This window comes from Pelophylax lessonae, assembly GCF_965119305.1.
Source record: "Pelophylax lessonae genome assembly, chromosome: 7".
Taxonomy (NCBI): domain Eukaryota; kingdom Metazoa; phylum Chordata; class Amphibia; order Anura; family Ranidae; genus Pelophylax; species Pelophylax lessonae.
In genome coordinates this window covers 301,802,030-301,828,221 of record NC_138774.1, presented here as the reverse complement: position 1 = coordinate 301,828,221, position 26,192 = coordinate 301,802,030, and the positions used below count along the sequence as shown (strand labels likewise).

The 26,192-nt window shown below is 43.4% G+C and overlaps 1 protein-coding gene across 2 annotated transcripts in view; it reads left to right on the top strand.

The window, feature by feature from the left end:
- Positions 1-26,192, top strand: part of ATP7A (ATPase copper transporting alpha) — a 108,578-nt gene that overhangs the window by 67,978 nt on the left and 14,408 nt on the right. For both annotated transcript variants that reach the window (XM_082262796.1, XM_082262795.1), the window contains exons 7-11: positions 4,879-5,040; positions 5,776-5,852; positions 10,005-10,227; positions 23,320-23,553; positions 24,796-24,887. In XM_082262796.1, the coding sequence (XP_082118922.1) occupies positions 4,879-5,040; positions 5,776-5,852; positions 10,005-10,227; positions 23,320-23,553; positions 24,796-24,887 (788 nt within the window). The remainder of the gene's footprint in view (positions 1-4,878; positions 5,041-5,775; positions 5,853-10,004; positions 10,228-23,319; positions 23,554-24,795; positions 24,888-26,192) is intronic.

Genomic DNA, 26,192 nt, shown 5'->3' with positions numbered 1-26,192 from the left:
GACTCTGCCATAAATATATGGAAATCTAATGGAATGAACGGCCAAAACAAACAGGTGAGGAGGAGGAGGAGGAAGTAGGAGAAGGAAGTATCTCTGGGTGTGACGGGAGAAGGACTGCCGAGGACAGAGAGTCCTGCCAGAGCAACTCCTGACCTTCATAGGTTCACACAGAGATTGTCACAGTGTATATACTGTATACCGTGCGTGTTTGTGTGTGTGTATATATATATACAGTGCATGAAAAAAAGTATTCACACCCCTTGAAATTTCCCATATTTTCTCATGTTACAACCAAAAACATAAATGTATTTTATTCACTTTGTGTCGGTCTATCAGATAAAATCCAATAAAATACATTTATGTTTTTGGTTGTAACATGAGAAAATATGGGAAATTTCAAGGGGTGTGAATACTTTTTTTCATGCACTGTATATGTCTGTGTGTGTGTGTGTGTGTGTGTGTGTGTGTGTGTGTGTGTGTGTGTGTGTGTGTGTGTGTGTATATATATACATATATTTTTTTTTTTTTTTATTAGGGACCAACCGATTATTGGAAAAGCTGATATATGGAGGGCCGATCTGCACTTTCCCCGATATATCGGAATCGGCCCCCGGAAGTTACCGATATTGCCGATATATCGAGGGCCGATCTGCACTTTCCCCCGATATATCGGAATCGGCCCCGGAGGTTACCGATATTGCCGATATTTCGAGGGCCGATCTGCACTTTCCCCCGATATATCGGAATCGGCCCCGGAGGTTACTGATATTGCAGATATTTCGAGGGCCGATCTGCACTTTCCCCCGATATATCGGAATCGGCCCCGGAGGTTACCGATATTGCCGATATTTCGAGGGCCGATCTGCACTTTCCCCCGATATATCGGAATCGGCCCCGGAGGTTACCGATATTGCCGATATTTCGAGGGCCGATCTGCACTTTCCCCCAATATATCGGAATCGGCCCCGGAGGTTACCGATATTGACGATATTTCGAGGGCCGATCTGCACTTTCCCCCGATATATCGGAATCGGCCCCGGAGGTTACCGATATTGCCGATATATCGAGGGCCGATCTGCACTTTCCCCCGATATATCGGAATCGGCCCCGGAGGTTACCGATATTGCCGATATATCGAGGGCCGATCTGCACTTTCCCCCGATATATCGGAATCGGCCCCCGGAGGTTACCGATATTGCCGATATTTCGAGGGCCGATCTGCACTTTCCCCCGATATATCGGAATCGGCCCCGGAGGTTACCGATATTGCCAATATATCGAGGGCCGATCTGCACTTTCCCCCGATATATCGGAATCGGCCCCGGAGGTTACCGATATTGCCGATATAACGAGGGCCGATCTGCACTTTCCCCGATATATCGGAATCAGCCCCCAGAGGTTACCGATATTGCCGATATATCGAGGGCCGATCTGCACTTTCCCCCGATATATCGGAATCGGCCCCGGAGGTTACCGATATTGCCGATATATCGAGGGCCGATCTGCACTTTCCCCCGATATATCAGAATCGGCCCCGGAGGTTACCGATATTGCCGATATATCGAGGGCCGATCTGCACTTTCCCCCAATATATCGGAATCGGCCCCGGAGGTTACCGATATTGCCGATATTTCGAGGGCCGATCTGCACTTTCCCCCGATATATCGGAATCGGCCCCGGAGGTTACTGATATTGCAGATATATCGAGGGCCGATCTGCACTTTCCCCCGATATATCGGAATCGGCCCCGGAGGTTACTGATATTGCAGATATTTCGAGGGCCGATCTGCACTTTCCCCCGATATATCGGAATCGGCCCCGGAGGTTACCGATATTGCCGATATTTCGAGGGCCGATCTGCACTTTCCCCCGATATATCGGAATCGGCCCCGGAGGTTACCGATATTGCCGATATTTCGAGGGCCGATCTGCACTTTCCCCCGATATATCGGAATCGGCCCCGGAGGTTACCGATATTGCCGATATATCGAGGGCCGATCTGCACTTTCCCCCGATATATCGGAATCGGCCCCGGAGGTTACTGATATTGCAGATATTTCGAGGGCCGATCTGCACTTTCCCCCGATATATCGGAATCGGCCCCGGAGGTTACCGATATTGCCGATATTTCGAGGGCCGATCTGCACTTTCCCCCGATATATCGGAATCGGCCCCGGAGGTTACCGATATTGCCGATATTTCGAGGGCCGATCTGCACTTTCCCCCGATATATCGGAATCGGCCCCGGAGGTTACCGATATTGCCGATATATCGAGGGCCGATCTGCACTTTCCCCCGATATATCGGAATCGGCCCCGGAGGTTACCGATATTGCCGATATTTCGAGGGCGGATCTGCACTTTCCCCCGATATATCGGAATCGGCCCCGGAGGTTACCGATATTGCCGATATTTCGAGGGCCGATCTGCACTTTCCCCCGATATATCGGAATCGGCCCCGGAGGTTACCGATATTGCCGATATTCGGGAAAGTGCTGTACCGGAGTGATCCCTGCAGCTAGAGGCGTCACCCCGGTACCGGTGTCCATAGCTGATGGTCGGCTGTCTTGTAATGACAGTCAATGGGGCTTTGAAGCCGCTCGGTTGTCATTACAATGAGCGGGAGTGGACGTCCTACCTCCGCCTTCCGCGGCTCGCCCACGGGAGACCTGGGCTACCAGCCTGCACGGCCGACAAAGACCCGATCAAAGCCACATTCAGCTCTGATTGGGTCTCCATGTAAAAGCCCGGAAGATGTCATGACCTCACTTCCGGTTACTCTGCGCCAAATTCGAAAAAATGACGTTCAAACTTGGCGTTTTGAATGGTTTTAAGTGCAGAGGAGGGGTTTGGGGTCTTTTATACCCCCAGATCCCTCCACAAGAGTACCTGTGAAAAAAATATATATATAAAAAAAATAATTTCTTTAAATGTCTGAAAATATCGACCGATATGCGATGACCAAAATATCTGTATCAGCTATAAAAAAACCCATATTGGTCGATCACTAATCTATATATATGTGTGTGGGTGGGTGCACATCCTGAGACATTCATCTGAAGGGTTAAAGGGGCACACCCCTTCATCAAAGTCAGCCCCGTGTTGCACTCTGATTGGTCCACATGGAGAAATTCTTACAAAACAAACTGATAGGTTTTCCGGTAATTTGTCCCAATAAGAATGTGTATTTCCAGACGGTCCTTCCTGCGGGGGGCGCCCAGCTTACCTGCGCCCACCATGACTGACATAGAAGTATTGGGTGGCCTGACCCCGTACTCTGTGTCTCATAATCAACTTCCTGTCCCCATACACTCCAGTGACGGCCTTTCTCAGGGGGGGTTTCCTGATGGTGACACCAGAGGACCGTGTCTGTGTAATGTGTGCTGACAATGGTCACTTGTAGTCTCCATCAGAAGACCATGTGACAGGGTGACAACACAATTGGGAGACAGGGACAGAGCGTTGTCACCCTATAACAGGAAGTGCCTGAACAAGGACCCCCATGGTGGGATCACCTGGGATTATTTTACTGTAGAGATAGCTGCAGTCTGCCTTTACAATGTAGCCAGACCTCGGCAGAATTTCCAGGCTTTTCATTGGACTGATAGGTTGTGTAGAGCAGAAATTCCAGGCTTTTCATTGGACGGATAGATTGTATAGAGCAGAATTTCCAGCCTTTTCATTGGACGGATAGATTGTATAGAGCAGAAATTCCAGGCTTTTCATTGGACGGATAGATTGTATAGAGCAGAATTTCCAGGCTTTTCATTGGACGGATAGATTGTATAGAGCAGAATTTCCAGGCTTTTCATTGGACGGATAGATTGTATAGAGCAGAATTTCCAGCCTTTTCATTGGACGGATAGATTGTATAGAGCAGAAATTCCAGGCTTTTCATTGGACGGATAGATTGTATAGAGCAGAATTTCCAGCCTTTTCATTGGACGGATAGATTGTATAGAGCAGAATTTCCTGCCTTTTCATTGGACGGATAGATTGTATATAGCAGAATTTCCAGGCTTTTCTTTGGACGGATAGGTTGTGTAGAGCAGAATTTCCAGGCTTTTCATTGGACGGATAGATTGTATAGAGCAGAATTTCCAGGCTTTTCATTGGACGGATAGATTGTATAGAGCAGAATTTCCAGGCTTTTCATTGGACGGATAGATTGTATAGAGCAGAATTTCCAGGCTTTTCATTGGACGGATAGATTGTGTAGAGAAATTCAAGCTTTTTCATTGGATGGATAGGTTGTGTAGCACAGAATTTCCAGGCTTTTCATTGGACGGATAGGTAGTGTAGAGAATTTCCAGGCTTTTCATTGGACAGATAGGTTGTGTAGAGTAGAATTTCCAGGCTTTTCATTGGATGGATAGATTGTATAGAGCAGAATTTCCCGCTATTTCATTGGACGGATAGATTGTATAGAGCAGAATTTCCCGCTATTTCATTGGACGGATAGATTGTATAGAGCAGAATTTCCCGCTATTTCATTGGATGGATAGGTTGTGTAGCGCAGAATTTCCCGCTATTTCATTGGATGGATAGGTTGTGTAGCGCAGAATTTCCAGCCTTTTCATTGGATGGATAGGTTGTGTAGCGCAGAATTTCCAGCCTTTTCATTGGATGGATAGGTTGTGTAGCGCAGAATTTCCAGCCTTTTCATTGGATGGGTAGGTTGTGTAGAGCAGAATTTCCAGAATTTTCATTGGACGGATAGGTAGTGTAGAGCAGAATTTCCAGCTATTTCATTGGATGGATAGGTTGTGTAGCGCAGAATTTCCAGGCTTTTCATTGGACGGATAGGTTGTATGCATAGTCTAGATCCATGCCTGGGTTCCTCTGTCCCTCACCCACGTTTCTCTGTTTTGTGTCGCAGGTTCGGGGGATGACGTGTGCGTCCTGCGTCCATAAGATCGAGTCGTGTCTGATGAAGACCAAGGGGGTTGTGTACAGCTCAGTCGCACTCGCCACCAATAAAGCCCACATTAAGTATGATCCGGAGACGATCGGCCCGAGAGATCTCATGAAGATTATTAATGTGAGTGTCACATGCTCTGCCCTTCCTCCGTGCGACTCTGACCATTGTAGAGACTGACGGGAGCCAATACAATGACTTATACTCCGCTCTCCATAGACAGAGTGACCGGTCTGCTGGAACCCAGTGACATGGGGGGTAAAATCGTCCCCATTCTCTCATGTCACCCCCATCTGCACCAGAGCCCCAGGGTTGTGTCATGTGATACTCCTTCCTCCCCACTTGTCTGCCAATCACCAGGCCAGAGCGCTCTCAGGGGGCGGTTGGTCAGAGATGGAGAAATCTATTCCATTACTAAGATTGTGAAAGAAGCCGACACATTTCAGTGTATACTGCCTTCCTCAGGGTGCAAGATTGGGATGCCGCCAAATGCCGATGTGTGCCGGCTCAGTAGAGGAGAGGGAATGGAGAGTCAGGAAGATGGAACACCATTGGTTCCCATAGTGCACCGTGTGACTGAGCAAACAGTCAGAGCGCCATCCTATGGTGGGTGGGAAAGTTGAACTGCTCTGGTGATGGATTGGGGGGGGGGGGATCTTGTGGAAGGGAAGGACTATCACCATAGGATGCCTCCTGTACAATGATCCAGATCCTTTACCTTCTATGTAACTCTTATCTACAGATGACAGATCACACCGATCAGACATGACCCTAATCTGCGTGCCATACGCCGGAATGATGCCGGAGACTTGTCATGTGACTGTCCCGCTGTCATCATTTACTTTCTGTTTATTGCAGGATTTGGGATTCTCTACGTCTTTGATTAAAAAAGATCGATCTGCAAGCCACCTTGATCACAGGGTGGAGATACAGAGGTAAGTGACCCAATGCTCACCTTCCTGGGTACCTTCCAATCACCAGACTTCATTTGTCTACTGCCGGGGGTTATCCTGAGTCTCAGACACCGGGAAAGAGAGGCCTATAGAGTCAGATTTATTCAGTCTGAGGGATGGGGAACCCTCCTGTATGGTAATGACCACTGCCGGGGGTTATCCTGAACCTCAGACACCGGGGGAAGAGAGGCCTATAGAGTCAGATTTATTCAGTCTGAGGGATGGGGAACCCTCCTGTATGGTAATGACCACTGCCGGGGGTTATCCTGAACCTCAGACACCGGGGGAAGAGAGGCCTATAGAGTCAGATTTATTCAGTCTGAGGGATGGGGAACCCTCCTGTATGGTAATGACCACTGCCGGGGGTTATCCTGAACCTCAGACACCGGGGGAAGAGAGGCCTATAGAGTCAGATTTATTCAGTCTGAGGGATGGGGAACCCTCCTGTATGGTAATGACCACTGCCGGGGGTTATCCTGAGTCTCAGACACCAGGAAAGACAGGCCTACAGAATCAGGTTTATTCAGTCTGAGGGATGGGGAACCCTCCTGTATGGTAATGACCACTGCCGGGGGTTATCCTGAACCTCAGACACCGGGGGAAGAGAGGCCTATAGAGTCAGATTTATTCAGTCTGAGGGATGGGGAACCCTCCTGTATGGTAATGTCAACTGCCGGGGGTTATCCTGAACCTCAGACACCGGGGGAAGAGAGGCATATAGAGTCAGATTTATTCAGTCTGAGGGATGGGGAACCCTCCTGTATGGTAATGACCACTGCCGGGGGTTATCCTGAACCTCAGACACCAGGGGAAGAGGCCTACAGAATCAGATTTATTCAGCCTGAGGGATAGGGAACCCTCCTGTATGGTAATGACCACTGCCGGGGGTTATCCTGAGTCTCAGACACCAGGGGAAGAGGCCTACAGAATCAGATTTATTCAGCCTGAGGGATAGGGAACCCTCCTGTATGGTAATGACCACTGCCGGGGGTTATCCTGAGTCCCAGACACCGGGGAGAGGTCTACAGAATCAGATTTATTCAGCCTGAGGGATAGGGAACCCTCCTGTATGGTAACGACTAGTCAAATGTAAAGTAATGCACTTGGGTGTCAGAAACCAGAAAGCAAGCTACTCACTAGGGGGGGAACCTCTGGGTGAGTCTAGGATGGAAAAGGACCTGGGGGTACTGGTAGACAACAGGCTTGGCAGTGGCATGCAATGCCAAGCCGCTGCAAGCAAAGCCAACAGAATACTGGGATGTATAAAAAAGGGGATTCACTCCAGAAATAAAGAGATTATTCTCCCACTCTACAAGACTCTGGTCCGGCCACATCTGGAGTATGCTGTCCAGTTCTGTGCACCGGTCCTCAGGGAGTATGTGCTGGAACTGGAGAAAGTCCAGAGAAGGGCAACAAAAATAATTAGGGGAATGGAGGACATCAGCTATGAGGAAAGACTACAAGCACTGAACCTTTTCTCTCTGGAGAAGAGAAGATTGAGGGGGGATATGATATCAATGTACAAATACTGTACTGGCGACCCTAGCATAAGGAACAAACTATTCAGAGAAAGGAGATACAATAAGACACGTGGCCACTCACTAAAACTAGAGGAAATGCGGTTTAACCTTAAAGTGCGTAAGGGGTTCTTCACTGTAAGAGCGGTAAGGATGTGGAATTCTCTTCCACAAGCAGTCGTATCAGCAGGGAGCATTGATAGTTTCAAAAAACTATTAGATGGACACCTTAAAGACCACAACATACAGGGGTATACAATGTACAACATACAGGGGTATACAATGTACAAATACAGGGGTATACAATGTACAACATACAGGGGTATACAATGTACAACATACAGGGGGTATACAATGTACAACATACAGGGGTATACAATGTACAACATACAGGGGGTATACAATGTACAACATACAGGGGTATACAATGTACAACATACAGGGGGTATACAATGTACAACATACAGGGGTATACAATGTACAACATACAGGGGGTATACAATGTACAACATACAGGGGGTATACAATGTACAACATACAGGGGTATACAATGTACAACATACAGGGGTATACAATGTACAACATACAGGGGGTATACAATGTACAACATACAGGGGGTATACAATGTACAACATACAGGGGTATACAATGTACAACATACAGGGGGTATACAATGTACAACATACAGGGGTATACAATGTACAACATACAGGGGGTATACAATGTACAACATACAGGGGTATACAATGTACAACATACAGGGGGTATACAATGTACAACATACAGGGGGTATACAATGTACAACATACAGGGGTATACAATGTACGGTTAATAGCAAACACACACACACATCATAGGTTGAACTGGATGGACTGATGTCTTTTTTCAACCTCACTAACTATGTAACTATGTAACATGACACACGAGGTCCTTTACCCTCTTTTCTGGTGGTGGGCGGTCTTCTAGTCACATGACACTGGATCCTTTACCCTCTTTTCTGGTGGTGGGCGGTCTTCTAGTCACATGACACACGGGATCCTTTACCCTCTTTTCTGGTGGTGGGCGGTCTTCTAGTCACATGACACACGGGGTTCTTTACCCTCTTCTCTGGTGGTGGGCGGTCTTCTAGTCACATGACACACGGGATCCTTTACCCTCTTTTCTGGTGGTGGGCGGTCTTCTAGTCACATGACACACGGGATCCTTTACCCTCTTTTCTGGTGGTGGGCGGTCTTCTAGTCACATGACACACGGGGTTCTTTACCCTCTTCTCTGGTGGTGGGCGGTCTTCTAGTCACATGACCTGCAGCATCCTTCCTCCTCCTCCTCCTCTGTTCTCTGGTGGTGGGCGGTCTTCTAGTCACATGACACACGGGGTCCTTTACCCTCTTCTCTGGTGGTGGGCGGTCTTCTAGTCACATGACCTGCAGCATCCTTCCTCCTCTGTTCTCTGGTGGTGGGCGGTCTTCTAGTCACATGACCTGCAGCATCCTTCCTCCTCTGTTCTCTGGTGGTGGGCGGTCTTCTAGTCACGGGGTCCTTTACCCTCTTCTCTGGTGGTGGGCGGTCTTCTAGTCACATGACACACAGGGTCTTTTACCCTCTTCTCTGATGGTGGGCGGTCTTCTAGTCACATGACATGCGGGGTCCTTTACTCTATTCTCTGGTGGTGGGCGGTCTTCTAGTCACATGACACTCAGGGTCCTTTACCCTCTTCTCTGGTGGTGGGCGGTTTTCTAGTCACATGACCTGCAGCATCCTTCCTCCTCCTCCTCTGTTCTCTGGTGGTGGGCGGTCTTCTAGTCACATGACCTGCAGCATCCTTCCTCCTCCTCCTCTGTTCTCTGGTGGTGGGCGGTCTTCTAGTCACATGACACATGGGGTCTTTTACTCTCTTCTCTGGTGGTGGGCGGTCTTCTAGTCACATGACACACGGGGTCCTTTACTCTCTTCTCTGGTGGTGGGCGGTCTTCTAGTCACATGACACACGGGGTCTTTTACCCTCTTCTCTGATGGTGGGCGGTCTTCTAGTCACATGACATGCAGGGTTCTTTACCCTCTTCTCTGATGGTGGGCGGTCTTCTAGTCACATGACATGCGGGGTTCTTTACACTCTTCTCTGATGGTGGGCGGTCATCTAGTCACATGACATGCGGGGTTCTTTACACTCCTCTCTGATGGTGGGCGGTCTTCTAGTCACATGACATGCGGGGTTCTTTACCCTCTTCTCTGGTGGTGGGCGGTCTTCTAGTCACATGATTGCAGTATCCTCCTCTGTTCTCTGGTGGTGGGTGGAGAATGACTCTCAGCTATTGATGTCAGTGACCTTCTGTATATCAAACACCGGTGCCCCACCCCCCGCCCAGTGTTATGTTTACAAGCTTCCATGGCGGGTTGTAAAGTGAAACGCGTTACATCTGAGTCCCTCCTGTGTTCAGTCAGTTCTCTCTATTCATTACATCCTAGTAAGTTTTCATTTACTGGAGATCACAGGAAGGTCCATTCTGATTGGTTGCTCAGGGTTCCTGCCTGAATACAGCTCACCATTGTAAAGGCAGACTGCAGCTATCTCTATAGTAAAAGCGCAATGACCGGATTCCCCTTCTCTGTGTTTTAGGTGGAAGCGATCGTTTCTGATCAGTTTAATTTTCTGTATTCCTGTGATGGGATTAATGATCTACATGATGTTCATGGACAGTCATCACATGATGCCCCACCACCACAACATGACGATGGATGACATCACCACCTACCACCCCACCATGGTACTGGAGTATCAGATCATGCCAGGACTCTCCATCATGAACCTTCTCTCCCTCCTCCTGTGTATACCTGTCCAGGTGAGTCTCCACCAGAGGAGGGGATGGGGGGAGCGCTGGGACTGTGGGATCAATATCCATCCACCAGAGGAGGGGATGGGGGGAGCGCTGGGACTGTGCGATCAATATCCGTCCTCCAGAGGAGGGGATGGGGGGAGCGCTGGGACTGTGGGATCAATATCCGTCCACCAGAGGAGGGGATGGGGGGAGCGCTGGGACTGTGCGATCAATATCCGTGTGAGGTCTATAGAGGATCACATAAATAAATCATACAGGGGGGGATGGGGGGTAGTGATTGGTTGAAGTGTATTATACATTGTTTCATTCTTATTTTATTTATTTATCTGATTTTTACTGTCAGCGGTGCAACAAAATTATTATTTTATTATATTATTATAGATTTCTGTATACAGTGTGATTATAGATCTGTATATAGGGGTGATGATTATAGATCTGTATATAGGATGTGATTATTATAGATCTGTATATAGGGGTGATTATTATAGATCTGTATATAGGATGTGATTATTATAGATCTGTATATAGGATGTGATGATTATAGATCTGTATATAGGATGTGATGATTATAGATCTGTATATAGGGGTGATGATTATAGATCTGTATATAGGGGTGATGATTATAGATCTGTATATAGGATGTGATGATTATAGATCTGTATATAGGGGTGATGAGTGATTATAGATCTGTATATAGGATGTGATGATTATAGATCTGTATATAGGTGTGATTATTATAGATCTGTATATAGGATGTGATGATTATAGATCTGTATATAGGATGTGATTATTGATTATAGATCTGTATATAGGATGTGATTATTATGTAAAGGTTAAGGAACCTCAATCAGGTTCAAAATAGATTTCTTGCTGCTGGATCTGATTAAATAGGTAATTAGAGTGCATGCACGGGGATATCATAGACTGACACACATTGTTCAGGTAAATGATACTACTTTTATTTCTAATGGACAGTATATTATATAGTTAGTAGGCGGTGTCATATGTTAGTAGGCGGTGTCATATGTTAGTAGGCGGTGTCATATGTTAGTAGGCGGTGTCATATGTTAGTACGTCATAAGCATAATATTAGCATAATACTGATTATTTGCAGCTTCCTGATTAGTCAGGTCCGTTATAAGGTGGTCCCTTTCCAGTTTATGAATGTTATCTTCTTTTGAAGGCACTGTGCCAAGGCTCCATCTTTCTTTTCACATTCCATCTCGGTGGGTGGGGGTGGGAGGTATTTAGTAACGGCCATTTTGAGTAAGGACGACAGAGGAAAAATATATATACATGTAGAGAAAAATACACAGAAAAATAGACATTTTGCTTAATTCACAAGTGTTCTTCACATTCCTTCACAGTCCCCCCTAAAATGGCGATCTTTCTTCTGTCCCTCATACTAAAGTGCCTACTCACCTGGCCCAAACTCCTCCAGAACTTTTTTAGGGCTGTACATAGAGAAGAGCAGTAACTAGTTCCCTACCCCCCTCGATACAGCCTGGAGAGGGCAGTCAGGTGCTATCTATCCCTATAACCCTATAGAACTGTGAAATTATGAACAGGGAGTGACTGTAGAGGGGTGAAGGGTTTGTCCTCTTCCATCATAAGGCGGTCTTCTTCTTCTTGGTGGAGAAATGTAGGTGTGCTATTGTCTACAGCTTTGCTCATTAGCTTCTTTACAAATGGTAGAATACAGCATACAATCAGGGCTAAAAGAACTCGGATTATCAGTACTGTTACTCCTATCTGGGCGAGCGCCTTCTGCCACCCACTCATCCAGCTAAAATATTCATCCCAAGGGTCTGTAATACCGGAGTTCTTCTTCAACTCAAATGACAGATCTTCCAATTTCTTTATAGTTAGAGTAACCTTACCATTTGGACCAGTGTTGTCATGGATGTATGTGCAACAGGTTCCCATTTTATCATTTTACAGACACCTCCTTTCTCAGCTAACACCATGTCTAAGGCCATCCGGTTCTGGAGTGTCATATAGGAAGTGGGGGCTAACTGGTCAGCAATTCCCTGGAGGGCATCCCTGGTGTAATTCACGAATCTCTGTTGGTTATAATATATGTAGTTAATCCAATCTACATTCTTGTTGACGGTTATTATGGGGAGTAAAGTCTAAAAACCAGCTTTAACCTGATCCCTAGCTTGGAATTCATCTGGGACCCCCCTTGGGACTCCTATGGCATCTATGTACACATGAGGATCAAAGCTTCCAGCGGGAGTTGCTCGCTTCCTCCTGTGGTTGGGTGCTGGGTCAGTGTATTTATCAGCTGCTCGCTTCCTCCTGTGGTTGTGGGCGGGGTCAGTGTATTTATCAGGGATATTATACTACAAAGATCAATAAATAAATAAATAAACGTAACCACTTGTGTGCTGGATGAATTGTACCAAAATGTAGCGACACCATTTGTCTTAGTGATGGCCGCCCGTTGAGTACCTGTTTTGGTGATAATCACCTGCTGAGCTTTTATCAAACTTATAAGAAAAAAAAGGATATACAGCACAATCATTGTGCTGCCAGCAGGATCTTGTCTTCAGGAGATTGGGCTTTCTTGCAGTGAAAGGCGTGTATCCAGGTGCTTCGTATCGGGGATCAAGTGAATTTTCCTTGTGAATTTCTTCACTAACACCCAGTCTCCTGGCTGAAGACTGTGGGTTCCCGAGTCTGTTTATGGATCTGGAATGGAGGAAAATACTCGAGAATGGATATTAGTTAAGGCTTTAGACAAATATGTAACATAACAAGTTAATACATCAGATTGTAACTGCGACTGCTGTGGGGAGTAACAGTCAAGTCTGGGGGCTGAACCAAACAAAATTTCATAGGGAAACAGGGCATGTTTCCCCCGGGGGGTGTGTCTGACACTGAACAGGGCAATAGGCAAACTGTCTGGTTAACTCATGTTAGTCTCTTGGGCCATCTTTAACATCCTGTTCTTTAGAGTCCCATTCATCCTTTCTACCTTCCCACTACTTTGAGGGTGGTATGGGGTGTGTAAAGCCAACTGAACTCCCAGTGCTGCCCAAATCTCTTTTGTTAGGGTTGCTGTGAAAGCTGAGCCCTGATCGCTCTCTATCACCTCTTGGACCCCAAATCTACGTACTATCTCACTAAGTCGTTTTTTCTTTTTTTAGCCGTGGTTTTAGCTGTTATGTTTGGGACTGCGTAGGCTCTTGGCCAGCCCGAGAACATGTCCACCACCACTAGGGCGTATTCTTATCAGCCGCTTTCTGGCATCTGTATGTGATCAATGTGTATCCTCTTGGATGGATATAAGGGTTTTTTTTTTTTTTTTTTAATGTTTCTGCGGTGTCTTTTCTGTCCTCACCGTCTTTCGTATTCTTCTCCTTTGTCGATCCATTCCAGCTTTTCACCTGTGTAGGCTGCCTTTGCATAGAGGCTAGGTATATTGTCTGTCAGATGGCACATGCACTGCCAAAGGCATCTGCACTGAGGATTCACTCTGCTCTTCAGCCGCTTCGGACGTTTTTCGTTGGTTTGGCCGCTTTATCCGCCAAGTGGTTTCCCCTGGCTTCTTGAGAGTTCAGCTTGCCATGTGTTTTAACCTTCAAGACAGCCACTTGTTCCGGTAGAAGTAGTGCATCCATTAAATCCTTGATGGCAGGACCATGTTTCACCAGTGTTCCGGCCGCAGTCAGGAACCTTCTAGCTCTCCGGATGATACCAAAATCATGTAAATGTTGGCTCTTTTGCCTTCTGCTATCTTGCACGCTGCAGTGAGGGCTTGAAGCTCTGCTTCCTGGGCAGATACAGTTGGTGATAATGCTTCTGCTTGTAGGATTTCAAATTCAGAAGTCACAGCATAACCTGTGTGGTACTTGCCTCCTTCATCTGCATATCTAGAGCCATCCACAAAAAGCATGTAGTCAGGGTTTTCCAGAGGAATTTCACTCACTGTAGGGAGATATGAGGTTTCCAAGCGCATCATTTCAAGGCAGTCATGTGGAGTGTCATAGGGGTCTCCTTCTTCACCTTCTCCTCCCCCCCTCGAAAAACGGCAGAAGATTGGCCAGGTTGAGAGTGAGACACCTTCGGAGGGTCATGTTGTCTGGAAGTAGGAGGGAGATTTGCAGCCGTAGATGTCTGGCCGTGGACAGGTGTCGGAGTTGCACCTGATTTAAGATGGCAGCAATGTCATGCGGTGCCAGAAGAAGCAGGGGGTGTGCTAAGACAAGGTCTGAAGTTTTGTCTAGGAGTGCTTGGGCAGCAAAGACAGCCCTTAGACCGGAAGGACCACCTCTAGCCACGGGGTCTAGACGGCAAGAGTAGTAACCAATGGGTCTAGTCCGTCCTCCATGTTCCTGAGCCAGGACCCCTGTGGCGTGGCCATTCTTCTCCGACAAAAACAGTTTGAAGAGTTTCTCATAATCTGGAAGGCCCAAAGCAGGAGCTGTGGATATTGCGTGCTTCAGCAGAATAAAATTGTCCAGGGCCTCATTTGACAGGGTAAATGGCACAGACTCGAGAGCATCATAGAGTGGTTGCATGAGGAGGGATGCATCAGGGATCCATGCCCTGCAGTAAGATATGAGTCCAAGAAAGGCATGCAGTTGTTTAGCTGCTTTTGGTGGAAGAATATCCTGGATTGCGGCTACTTGGTCTGATGTGATATGTCTTGTGCCTTTAGAAATGCAGTGTCCTAAAAAGGTGACAGTCTTGGAACACCACTGTATTTTCTCTTTGTAGGACATACAGCCTTGTTCCTCAAGGTAGCATAGAAGACTTCTGAATTTTCTTCAGCAGCGGGGTAGTCATCTGCACAGAGGAGAAGAGTCACTGTAGGGTGTTCCGGTTGCCAGGTATCAGGAACAGAGGTTATGGCTTTGGCAAATTGACTTGGAAATCTTGGACCATTCTGTATTTCTCTGGTTCACCTTTTGGGATCCGTTTCTTCACTGAGAACAAAGGTGTGTTGCATTCAGAAGTACAGGGTAGCAAAGCACCATTAGACACAAGGGTCTCAACCTGTTTTGAGATAGCTTCGGATTGAGCTAGCTTCAACGGGTCCAGTCTCTCTGGAGGCGTGATTTTCTAGGTAGGAGTGCCCCAAGTTTTAGTTGCACCATGACTGGCGGTACTTTAAAGTGATCGATGTCTTCCGGTTCAGTGGACCATAGGCATGCAGGGATCCTGTCAAGTACTTCAGTGGTACTGAACTTGGAGTTGTCGCTTCACGGAGTGTCTTCATGAGAGGCAGAGAACACAAGGCAGATGAGTCTTCTAAGGATAGGGGAGTATGTAGCTTCACTCCTCCTTCGGGCATAAAAAATAATTGAGGCCTGTAGTCCGGACAGCGAATCAGCTCCTAGCAGATGCAAGGGGCATGTAGAAGACACCACAAATCTGGCAAGCAAATCAGGAAATGTCCCCACTTGGATTGGCTCAGTAAGAGGACTAGGTACATTTCTTGTAGCTGTACTATCCTGTGGTATAGGGGCATTGGCTGTGTTTCTGGGTCAGGCAGACTTGTCATTAAGGTCGCTGTTGGGGTTAAATCATCGGGTGCGCTTGGTCTTCCAAATCTGACATGTCTACATCACTAGTATATTGGACCTGTAATCCAGGGAGGATGGGAGTGTTAGAACAGAGAGATTTGGATATAGACCTTTGTTAGGCCTTCCGGGTATACCAAGATGGCCGTCTGCAGGAACTGTACTGGGCGGGGCAGGAAGTGAAGACATGACTGCACCAAGATGGCCGTTTGCAGGAACTGTACTGGGCGGGGCAGGAAGTGAAGACTTGGCTGCACCAAGATGGCCGTCTGTAGGAACTGTCCTTGTGGGTTGCGTTTGAATAGGAGTGGTGTGAAGATAATGGGCGGCAGGCGGAGAGTAAGGACCCTCCCCTTTATTTCTCCAGACGCCATTATAGGGTGGGGCTTATTGTCTTTACAATCTACTTTATGATATACATCATAGAGTTTCCAACCTTGATTGTCTCTTCAAGCCATCCTTCAGAATGCAAAGCTTTTGCGGTTTTATACCAGGCTGTTGCCACGGTCAACAAGCCCTTATCACACAAAATTCCTTTTTAATCCCTGATTAGTACACGCCAGAATTCTGGGTGAAGCCTTTCCACGGGATCTTCTAATTTGCAGACTTTTGCAATCTTGGATAAATGTTTAACAGCTTCAGTCCCTTCCCTACGCTTCACAATATCATATGCAAACATTCCCTTCTCCGGCTTGCTAATATGCTGACCCATATTCCTCTCCCCCCCTCTCCGGGCCACCCACTCAAATGCAAGGTCCTGTACTCTTTTCTGTTCTTCTGCCGCTGTCTCAGCTGACGGCCAGAGGGGCAGTACTGGCAACTAAACGCTTAACTTGATTTAATAGTTTTGGCTGCATGCCAATTTTCAAAACTCAGACCAGGGGTGATCAGAGCTGACCAGAGGTTCCCCTCCTGGAATAGAGGATGCCCCCTAAATATCTCTCAAATATTACAAGCAGATATAGAGTTAATCTAATTTGAAACTTTTGGCTCAGTGCCAATAGGGTTCAATGGTCACACTAATTGCGGTAACCCTTTCTGTCCAAAAATAAATGCTATAACTATTTCAGGAACAAAAAATATTCACAGTTGAACCCCCCCTTGGTAAGTAGCCAATTTTCAAAATTTTGTCCCAGAGCTTCCTTTTACATAGGGACCCATTTGCAAAATGTAAGTTCTCATTATCTCTAATTCCATAAAAAATAGCCTCAAAACATCCAGCCAACTACGGCAAACTGTGTTTAGTGATAAAAACTTTTTTTTTTTTTTTTAATTTAAATCACGATTAGCACTCTTGCCAACGGTGTCTACACTTTATACACAAATGTTTAAATGGCAAAACTCCAAAAATTCCATAAAAAAAAGTAATAATTGCATATATGTAGTAATGCTGAGGCTTATTGTCCACCAAACTCCGCGCAAGGAGTGACCCCCTCCCTCTTTCTCACGAGGGAAACAAAAGTATGCCAGCTGCGTGCGTGGGGGTGTACCAACAGTGCTAGTCTCAGAGAGAAGAGGAAAAAAAAAAACTTTCAGGGACGCACAGAAGAGAAGGAGGGGGGGTTGAACTGAAAGAAAAACTCAAAACGTAACCACTTCCTCTCTCTGTCTCTCTCTCTGTTGCCCGTAACAACTTCAAACCTGACTGGATTTATCTGTGTAACAATGTACGTTTCATTTCACAACACACACAGAACGAAACATAACTCTTGTCGTCTCTCTCTTGTCATGTGACCTCAACAACTGACACAAATGCAACCTTTCAGTCTGTAGAGACACACTTCAAACAAACCGACAGACACTGAGACATTACACCTGCCTCCCCTGTTGTCGGGTGTCCACGTGCAGCTGAGCTTACCCCTCAAGAGGTCACCTTAGACCAGCAACCTCCTGAGTAACCCGTCCGAGGACGTACAGCCACACTAGTGTCGGGCAACCTCCTGCAACTGAGTTTACCCCACAGGCGGTCACTTTAACCAGCAACCCCCTGGGTAACCCGTCCGAGGACGTACAGCCACCCTAGTGTCGAGCAACCTCCTCTCGAGTCCCAATCACTCAGGGTGGTCTGTCTTTCAGTCTGCAGAGTCCCAATCACTCAGGATGGACTGTCTTTCAGTCTGCAGAGTCCCAATCACTCAGGATGGACTGTCTTTCAGTCTGCAGAGTCCCAACCAGCCAGGGTGGCAGACACTGAACAAACAATATACAGCCAGCAGAAATCTTACAGCGGGTTAATAAAAACAGCCCCAGGTGAGGATTACCCACCTTTTGAAACGTCGTTCGAAAAGCACCTGAGATCTGCGATTAAGATAAGACAGAAACAAGTCGTACAGTGGTAAGGTAAAAGTACCTACCGTACTCTCAGGGGTGCGCAAGTCCCTCTTGGTCTGTCTCATCCAGTCGCCAAACCTCCTACGCGGCTTTTCGGCAGACGAACACCTGAAACCCCACGTTGGGCGCCATTTGTAAAGGTTAAGGAACCTCAATCAGGTTCAAAATAGATTTCTTGCTGCTGGATCTGATTAAATAGGTAATTAGAGTGCATGCACGGGGATATCATAGACTGACACACATTGTTCAGGTAAATGATACTACTTTTATTTCTAATGGACAGTATATTATATAGTTAGTAGGCGGTGTCATATGTTAGTAGGCGGTGTCATATGTTAGTAGGTGGTGTCATATGTTAGTACGTCATAAGCATAATATTAGCATAATACTGATTATTTGCAGCTTTCTGATTAGTCAGGTCCGTTATAAGGTGGTCCCCTTCCAGTTTATGAATGTTATCTTCTTTTGAAGGCACTGTGCCAAGGCTCCATCTTTCTTTTCACATTCCATCTCGGTGGGTGGGGGCGAGTAGGTATTTAGTAACGTCCATTTTGAGTAAGGACGACAGAGGAAAAATATATATACATGTAGAGAAGAATACACAGAAAAATAGACATTTTGCTTAATTCACAAGTGTTCTTCACATTCCTTCACAATTATAGATCTGTATATAGGGGTGATGATTATAGATCTGTATATAGGGGTGATTATTATAGATCTGTATATAGGGGTGATTATTATAGATCTGTATATAGGATGTGATGATTATAGATCTGTATATAGGATGTGATGATTATAGATCTGTATATAGGGGTGATTATTATAGATCTGTATATAGGATGTGATGATTATAGATCTGTATATAGGATGTGATGATTATAGATCTGTATATAGGATGTGATGATTATAGATCTGTATATAGGATGTGATTATTATAGATCTGTATATAGGATGTGATTATTATAGATCTGTATATAGGATGTGATTATTATAGATCTGTATATAGGATGTGATGATTATAGATCTGTATATAGGATGTGATGATTATAGATCTGTATATAGGATGTGATTATTATAGATCTGTATATAGGATGTGATTATTATAGATCGGTATATAGGATGTGATTATTATAGATCTGTATATAGGATGTGATTATTATAGATCTGTATATAGGATGTGATTATTATAGATCTGTATATAGGATGTGATGATTATAGATCTGTATATAGGATGTGATGATTATAGATCTGTATATAGGGGTGATTATTATAGATCTGTATATAGGATGTGATTATTATAGATCTGTATATAGGATGTGATTATTATAGATCTGTATATAGGATGTGATTATTATAGATCTGTATATAGGATGTGATTATTATAGATCTGTATATAGGATGTGATTATTATAGATCGGTATATAGGATGTGATTATTATAGATCGGTATATAGGATGTGATTATTATAGATCTGTATATAGGATGTGATTATTATAGATCTGTATATAGGATGTGATTATTATAGATCTGTATATAGGATGTGATGATTATAGATCTGTATATAGGATGTGATGATTATAGATCTGTATATAGGGGTGATTATTATAGATCTGTATATAGGATGTGATTATTATAGATCTGTATATAGGATGTGATTATTATAGATCTGTATATAGGATGTGATTATTATAGATCTGTATATAGGATGTGATGATTGATTATAGATCTGTATATAGGATGTGATGATTATAGATCTGTATATAGGATGTGATTATTATAGATCTGTATATAGGATGTGATTATTATAGATCTGTATATAGGGGTGATGATTATAGATCTGTATATAGGGGTGATTATTATAGATCTGTATATAGGATGTGATGATTATAGATCGGTATATAGGATGTGATTATTATAGATCGGTATATAGGATGTGATTATTATAGATCTGTATATAGGATGTGATTATTATAGATCTGTATATAGGGGTGATTATTATAGATCTGTATATAGGATGTGATGATTATAGATCTGTATATAGGATGTGATTATTATAGATCTGTATATAGGATGTGATTATTATAGATCTGTATATAGGATGTGATGATTATAGATCTGTATATAGGATGTGATGATTATAGATCTGTATATAGGATGTGATTATTATAGATCTGTATATAGGATGTGATGATTATAGATCTGTATATAGGATGTGATTATTATAGATCTGTATATAGGTGTGATTATTATAGATCTGTATATAGGATGTGATTATTATAGATCTGTATATAGGATGTGATTATTATAGATCTGTATATAGGATGTGATTATTATAGATCTGTATATAGGTGTGATTATTATAGATCTGTATATAGGATGTGATGATTATAGATCTGTATATAGGATGTGATTGATTATAGATCGGTATATAGGATGTGATTATTATAGATCTGTATATAGGATGTGATTATTATAGATCTGTATATAGGGGTGATGATTATAGATCTGTATATAGGATGTGATTATTATAGATCTGTATATAGGATGTGATGATTATAGATCTGTATATAGGATGTGATGATTATAGATCTGTATATAGGATGTGATTATTATAGATCTGTATATAGGATGTGATGATTATAGATCTGTATATAGGATGTGATGATTATAGATCTGTATATAGGATGTGATTATTATAGATCTGTATATAGGATGTGATTGATTATAGATCGGTATATAGGATGTGATGATTATAGATCTGTATATAGGATGTGATTATTATAGATCTGTATATAGGATGTGATTATTATAGATCTGTATATAGGATGTGATTATTATAGATCTGTATATAGGATGTGATTATTATAGATCTGTATATAGGATGTGATGATTATAGATCTGTATATAGGATGTGATTGATTATAGATCTGTATATAGGATGTGATTATTATAGATCTGTATATAGGTGTGATTATTATAGATCTGTATATAGGATGTGATGATTATAGATCTGTATATAGGATGTGATGATTATAGATCTGTATATAGGATGTGATTATTATAGATCTGTATATAGGATGTGATGATTGATTATAGATCTGTATATAGGGGTGATGATTATAGATCTGTATATAGGATGTGATTATTATAGATCTGTATATAGGATGTGATGATTATAGATCGGTATATAGGATGTGATTATTATAGATCGGTATATAGGATGTGATTATTATAGATCTGTATATAGGATGTGATTATTATAGATCTGTATATAGGATGTGATTATTATAGATCTGTATATAGGATGTGATTATTATAGATCTGTATATAGGATGTGATTATTATAGATCGGTATATAGGATGTGATTATTATAGATCTGTATATAGGATGTGATGATTGATTATAGATCTGTATATAGGGGTGATGATTATAGATCTGTATATAGGATGTGATTATTATAGATCTGTATATAGGATGTGATGATTATAGATCGGTATATAGGATGTGATTATTATAGATCGGTATATAGGATGTGATTATTATAGATCTGTATATAGGATGTGATTATTATAGATCTGTATATAGGATGTGATTATTATAGATCTGTATATAGGATGTGATTATTATAGATCTGTATATAGGATGTGATTATTATAGATCTGTATATAGGATGTGATTATTATAGATCGGTATATAGGATGTGATTATTATAGATCTGTATATAGGATGTGATTATTATAGATCTGTATATAGGATGTGATGATTATAGATCTGTATATAGGGGTGATGATTATAGATCTGTATATAGGGGTGATTATTATAGATCTGTATATAGGATGTGATTATTATAGATCTGCATATAGGATGTGATTATTATAGATCGGTATATAGGATGTGATTATTATAGATCTGTATATAGGATGTGATGATTGATTATAGATCTGTATATAGGATGTGATGATTATAGATCTGTATATAGGATGTGATTATTATAGATCTGTATATAGGATGTGATGATTATAGATCGGTATATAGGGGTGATGATTATAGATCTGTATATAGGATGTGATGATTATAGATCTGTATATAGGATGTGATTATTATAGATCTGTATATAGGATGTGATTATTATAGATCTGTATATAGGATGTGATGATTATAGATCTGTATATAGGGGTGATGATTATAGATCGGTATATAGGATGTGATTATTATAGATCTGTATATAGGATGTGATTATTATAGATCTGTATATAGGGGTGATGATTGATTATAGATCTGTATATAGGATGTGATTGATTATAGATCTGTATATAGGATGTGATTATTATAGATCGGTATATAGGATGTGATGATTATAGATCTGTATATAGGATGTGATGATTATAGATCTGTATATAGGATGTGATTATTGATTATAGATCTGTATATAGGATGTGATGATTATAGATCTGTATATAGGATGTGATGATTATAGATCTGTATATAGGATGTGATTATTGATTATAGATCTGTATATAGGATGTGATGATTATAGATCTGTATATAGGATGTGATTATTATAGATCTGTATATAGGGGTGATGATTGATTATAGATCTGTATATAGGATGTGATGATTATAGATCTGTATATAGGATGTGATTGATTATAGATCTGTATATAGGATGTGATTATTATAGATCTGTATATAGGATGTGATTATTATAGATCTGTATATAGGATGTGATGATTATAGATCTGTATATAGGATGTGATTATTGATTATAGATCTGTATATAGGATGTGATTATTATAGATCTGTATATAGGATGTGATTATTATAGATCTGTATATAGGATGTGATTATTATAGATCTGTATATAGGATGTGATGATTATAGATCTGTATATAGGATGTGATTATTGATTATAGATCTGTATATAGGATGTGATGATTATAGATCTGTAAATAGGATGTGATTATTATAGATCTGTATATAGGGGTGATGAGTGATTATAGATCTGTATATAGGATGTGATTATTATAGATCTGTATATAGGATGTGATGATTATAGATCTGTATATAGGGGTGATGATTATAGATCTGTATATAGGATGTGATTATTATAGATCTGTATATAGGATGTGATTATTATAGATCTGTATATAGGATGTGATGATTGATTATAGATCTGTATATAGGATGTGATTATTATGTGTCTTCTCTCAGTGATGGTGGGTTTTATGTTAGTTTTTAGGTGGCTGGTACTTCTACATTCAAGCATACAAGGCTCTGAAGCATAAAACCGCCAACATGGACGTCCTGATAGTCCTCGCCACCTCCATCGCCTTCATTTATTCTCTGGTCATTCTTCTGGTTGCAATGTTTGAAAAAGCCAAAGTAAACCCCATCACCTTCTTTGACACTCCGCCGATGCTCTTCGTCTTCATCGCTCTGGGACGGTGGCTGGAACACGTGGCCAAGGTATGAAGGGAGTGATGGGAAATGACACAGATCAGAAATTATCAGAGGGAATGCGGCTGTTTTCCATATAGAAACCTGCCACAGATCCCTACCAGCTCAGAGCTGGCTTATGGGATGTGATTGGTCCGTAGACAATGTGTGTGGGTGGGGGGGGGCTGAGGGCGGAGTTTGAGGGGACAGGCATGCAGCTTCAGCTCTCCTGTTCTGTGTCTGTCTATCATGGACTCGGCAGAACAGAGAACTGATCTCTCCTGATTCACAAAGAAACTTCCACCATTTCTGTAAATGAGGAGCAGCGCCATCACCGAGAGGAGCGACGCCATCACCGAGAGGAGCGACGCCATCACCGAGAGGAGCAGCGCCACCACCGAGAGGAGCGACGCCACCACCGAGAGGAGCAATGCCATCACCAAGAGGAGCAGCGCCATCACCGAGAGGAGCGACGCCACCACCGAGAGGAGCAATGCCATCACCAAGAGGAGCAGCGCCATTACTGAAAGGAGCGACGCGATCACCAAGAGGAGCAGTGCCATCACCGAGAGGAGCAGCGCCATCACCGAGAGGAGCAGCGCCATCACCTGGATACATCATGTGGAGCTCCGGCTTTATAGGGGGTCACATTGAAGTTATAGAGGCAGAATACAAAGTGATGTCACAGGTCAGGGTTCTCTGTGATGTCTGCTGGATTTAGGTAATTATATTGGGTGTGAAAAGCAGAAGACAGAATCCATGAAGGCTCCTCCCCCATTTACAGATATATCCATGTAGTGTGAGATATGGAGTTGCCATAGAAACTATGTGACTGGGGTTGCCCTGGGATCAGTACTGGGAGTACAGATGTGGTAGCATTGGTAGTACCGGTGTGGTAGTAATGGTATTAATGGTGTGATAGTAAGGTAGTAATGGTATTACTGGGTTGGTAGTACTGGTAATACTGGTGTGGTAGTAATGGTGGTACTGGTAGTACTGGTGTGGTAGTAATGGGGGTACTGGTAGTACTGGTGTGGTACTGGTAGTACTGGTGTGGTAGTAATGGTGGTACTGGTAGTACTGGTGTGGTAGTAATGGTGGTACTGGTAGTACTGGTGTGGTAGTAATGGGGGTACTGGTAGTACTGGTGTGGTACTGGTAGTACTGGTGTGGTAGTAATGGTGGTACTGGTAGTACTGGTGTCCCTTCCATTGCAGAGCTGGATATAGAAGACGTTTTTAGGCACTGACATTTCTTCTCTCACATTTTCAGAGTAAGACGTCGGCGGCTCTGTCACGTCTGATCTCCCTGCAAGCAACCGAGGCCACAATCGTCACCTTAGGGCCCGACAACTCTGTTCTCAGGTAAATTCTATATTACTGATCTATAGCTGATATACTAGGGACCCAACAGGCTCCACCCACTACAGGAGGGGGCAGAGACAAGACCAATCCCACTGCACAAGGGGAGAGAGCAGAACTGTGGGTGGGTCCAGCAGGCTCCACCCACTACAGGAAACTACTTGCAGTGCACCCCCTGCAGAAGGATAGAGAGCAGCAGTAGGTGGTCTTTATTACCGGATCTGGAAGAAAATTCATGGGGTCTGGTCTTGTCTCCTCCCCCTCATGTAGTGAGTGGAGCCTTTTGGGCTCCAACCAATATGGGGTGATGACGGTGCCCCATAGAACCCCCCATATGGGGTGATGACGGTGCCCCATAGAACCCCCATATGGGGTGATGACGGTGCCCCATAGAACCCCCCATATGGGGTGATGACGGTGCCCCATAGAACCCCCATATGGGGTGATGACGGTGCCCCATAGAACCCCCCATATGGGGTGTTGACGGTGCCCCATAGAACCCCCATATGGGGTGATGACGGTGCCCCATAGAACCCCCATATGGGGTGATGACGGTGCGCCATAGAACCCCCATATGGGGTGATGACGGTGCCCCATAGAACCCCCATATGGGGTGATGACAAGGCCTATATAGAACCCCCATATGGGGGGGGGGTGTTTCTTCTATAAAGTAATACAAATCTTCGGTCTCTCCTTTACTTTTAAATCTTTAGGATAAAATCTCCACTTTATATCTCACTGCCAGAGGAAGTCCCAGTGCTTCATTTCTTATATAGAGGAGACCCGGGGACCGAATATTAATAACTCATTTCCAATGTATCCTAGTATGAAAGGCAGAGAATATACACATGGGGGGGGGGGTGACTACTGTCCGTCTTCCCCTTTTATTATCACTATTATATTTATTTATTATCATCATTCTTATTATTATGTATCATCTTTATTATCATTATTATAATTTATTGTCTTATTATTATTATTATTATTATTATTATTATTATTATTATTAGTTTTACTGTTATTAGTAGTAATGTTACCACTATTATTGTTGTTGTTATCGCTATGATTATTATTATTATGATTTTTATCACTGTATTATTATTTATTATGATTATTATTATTTATTAGTATTATTATTTATTACTACTCATTATTATCACTATGATTATTATTAGTATTATTGTTATTATTATCGCTGTGATTATTATTAGTAGTATTAGCCCCGGTTCACACTAGGGCGACCTGTGAGGCGACTTGGTCGCCTCACAGGTCGCCGCAGGTCGCCTCCCATAGGGAAGCTATGGACCC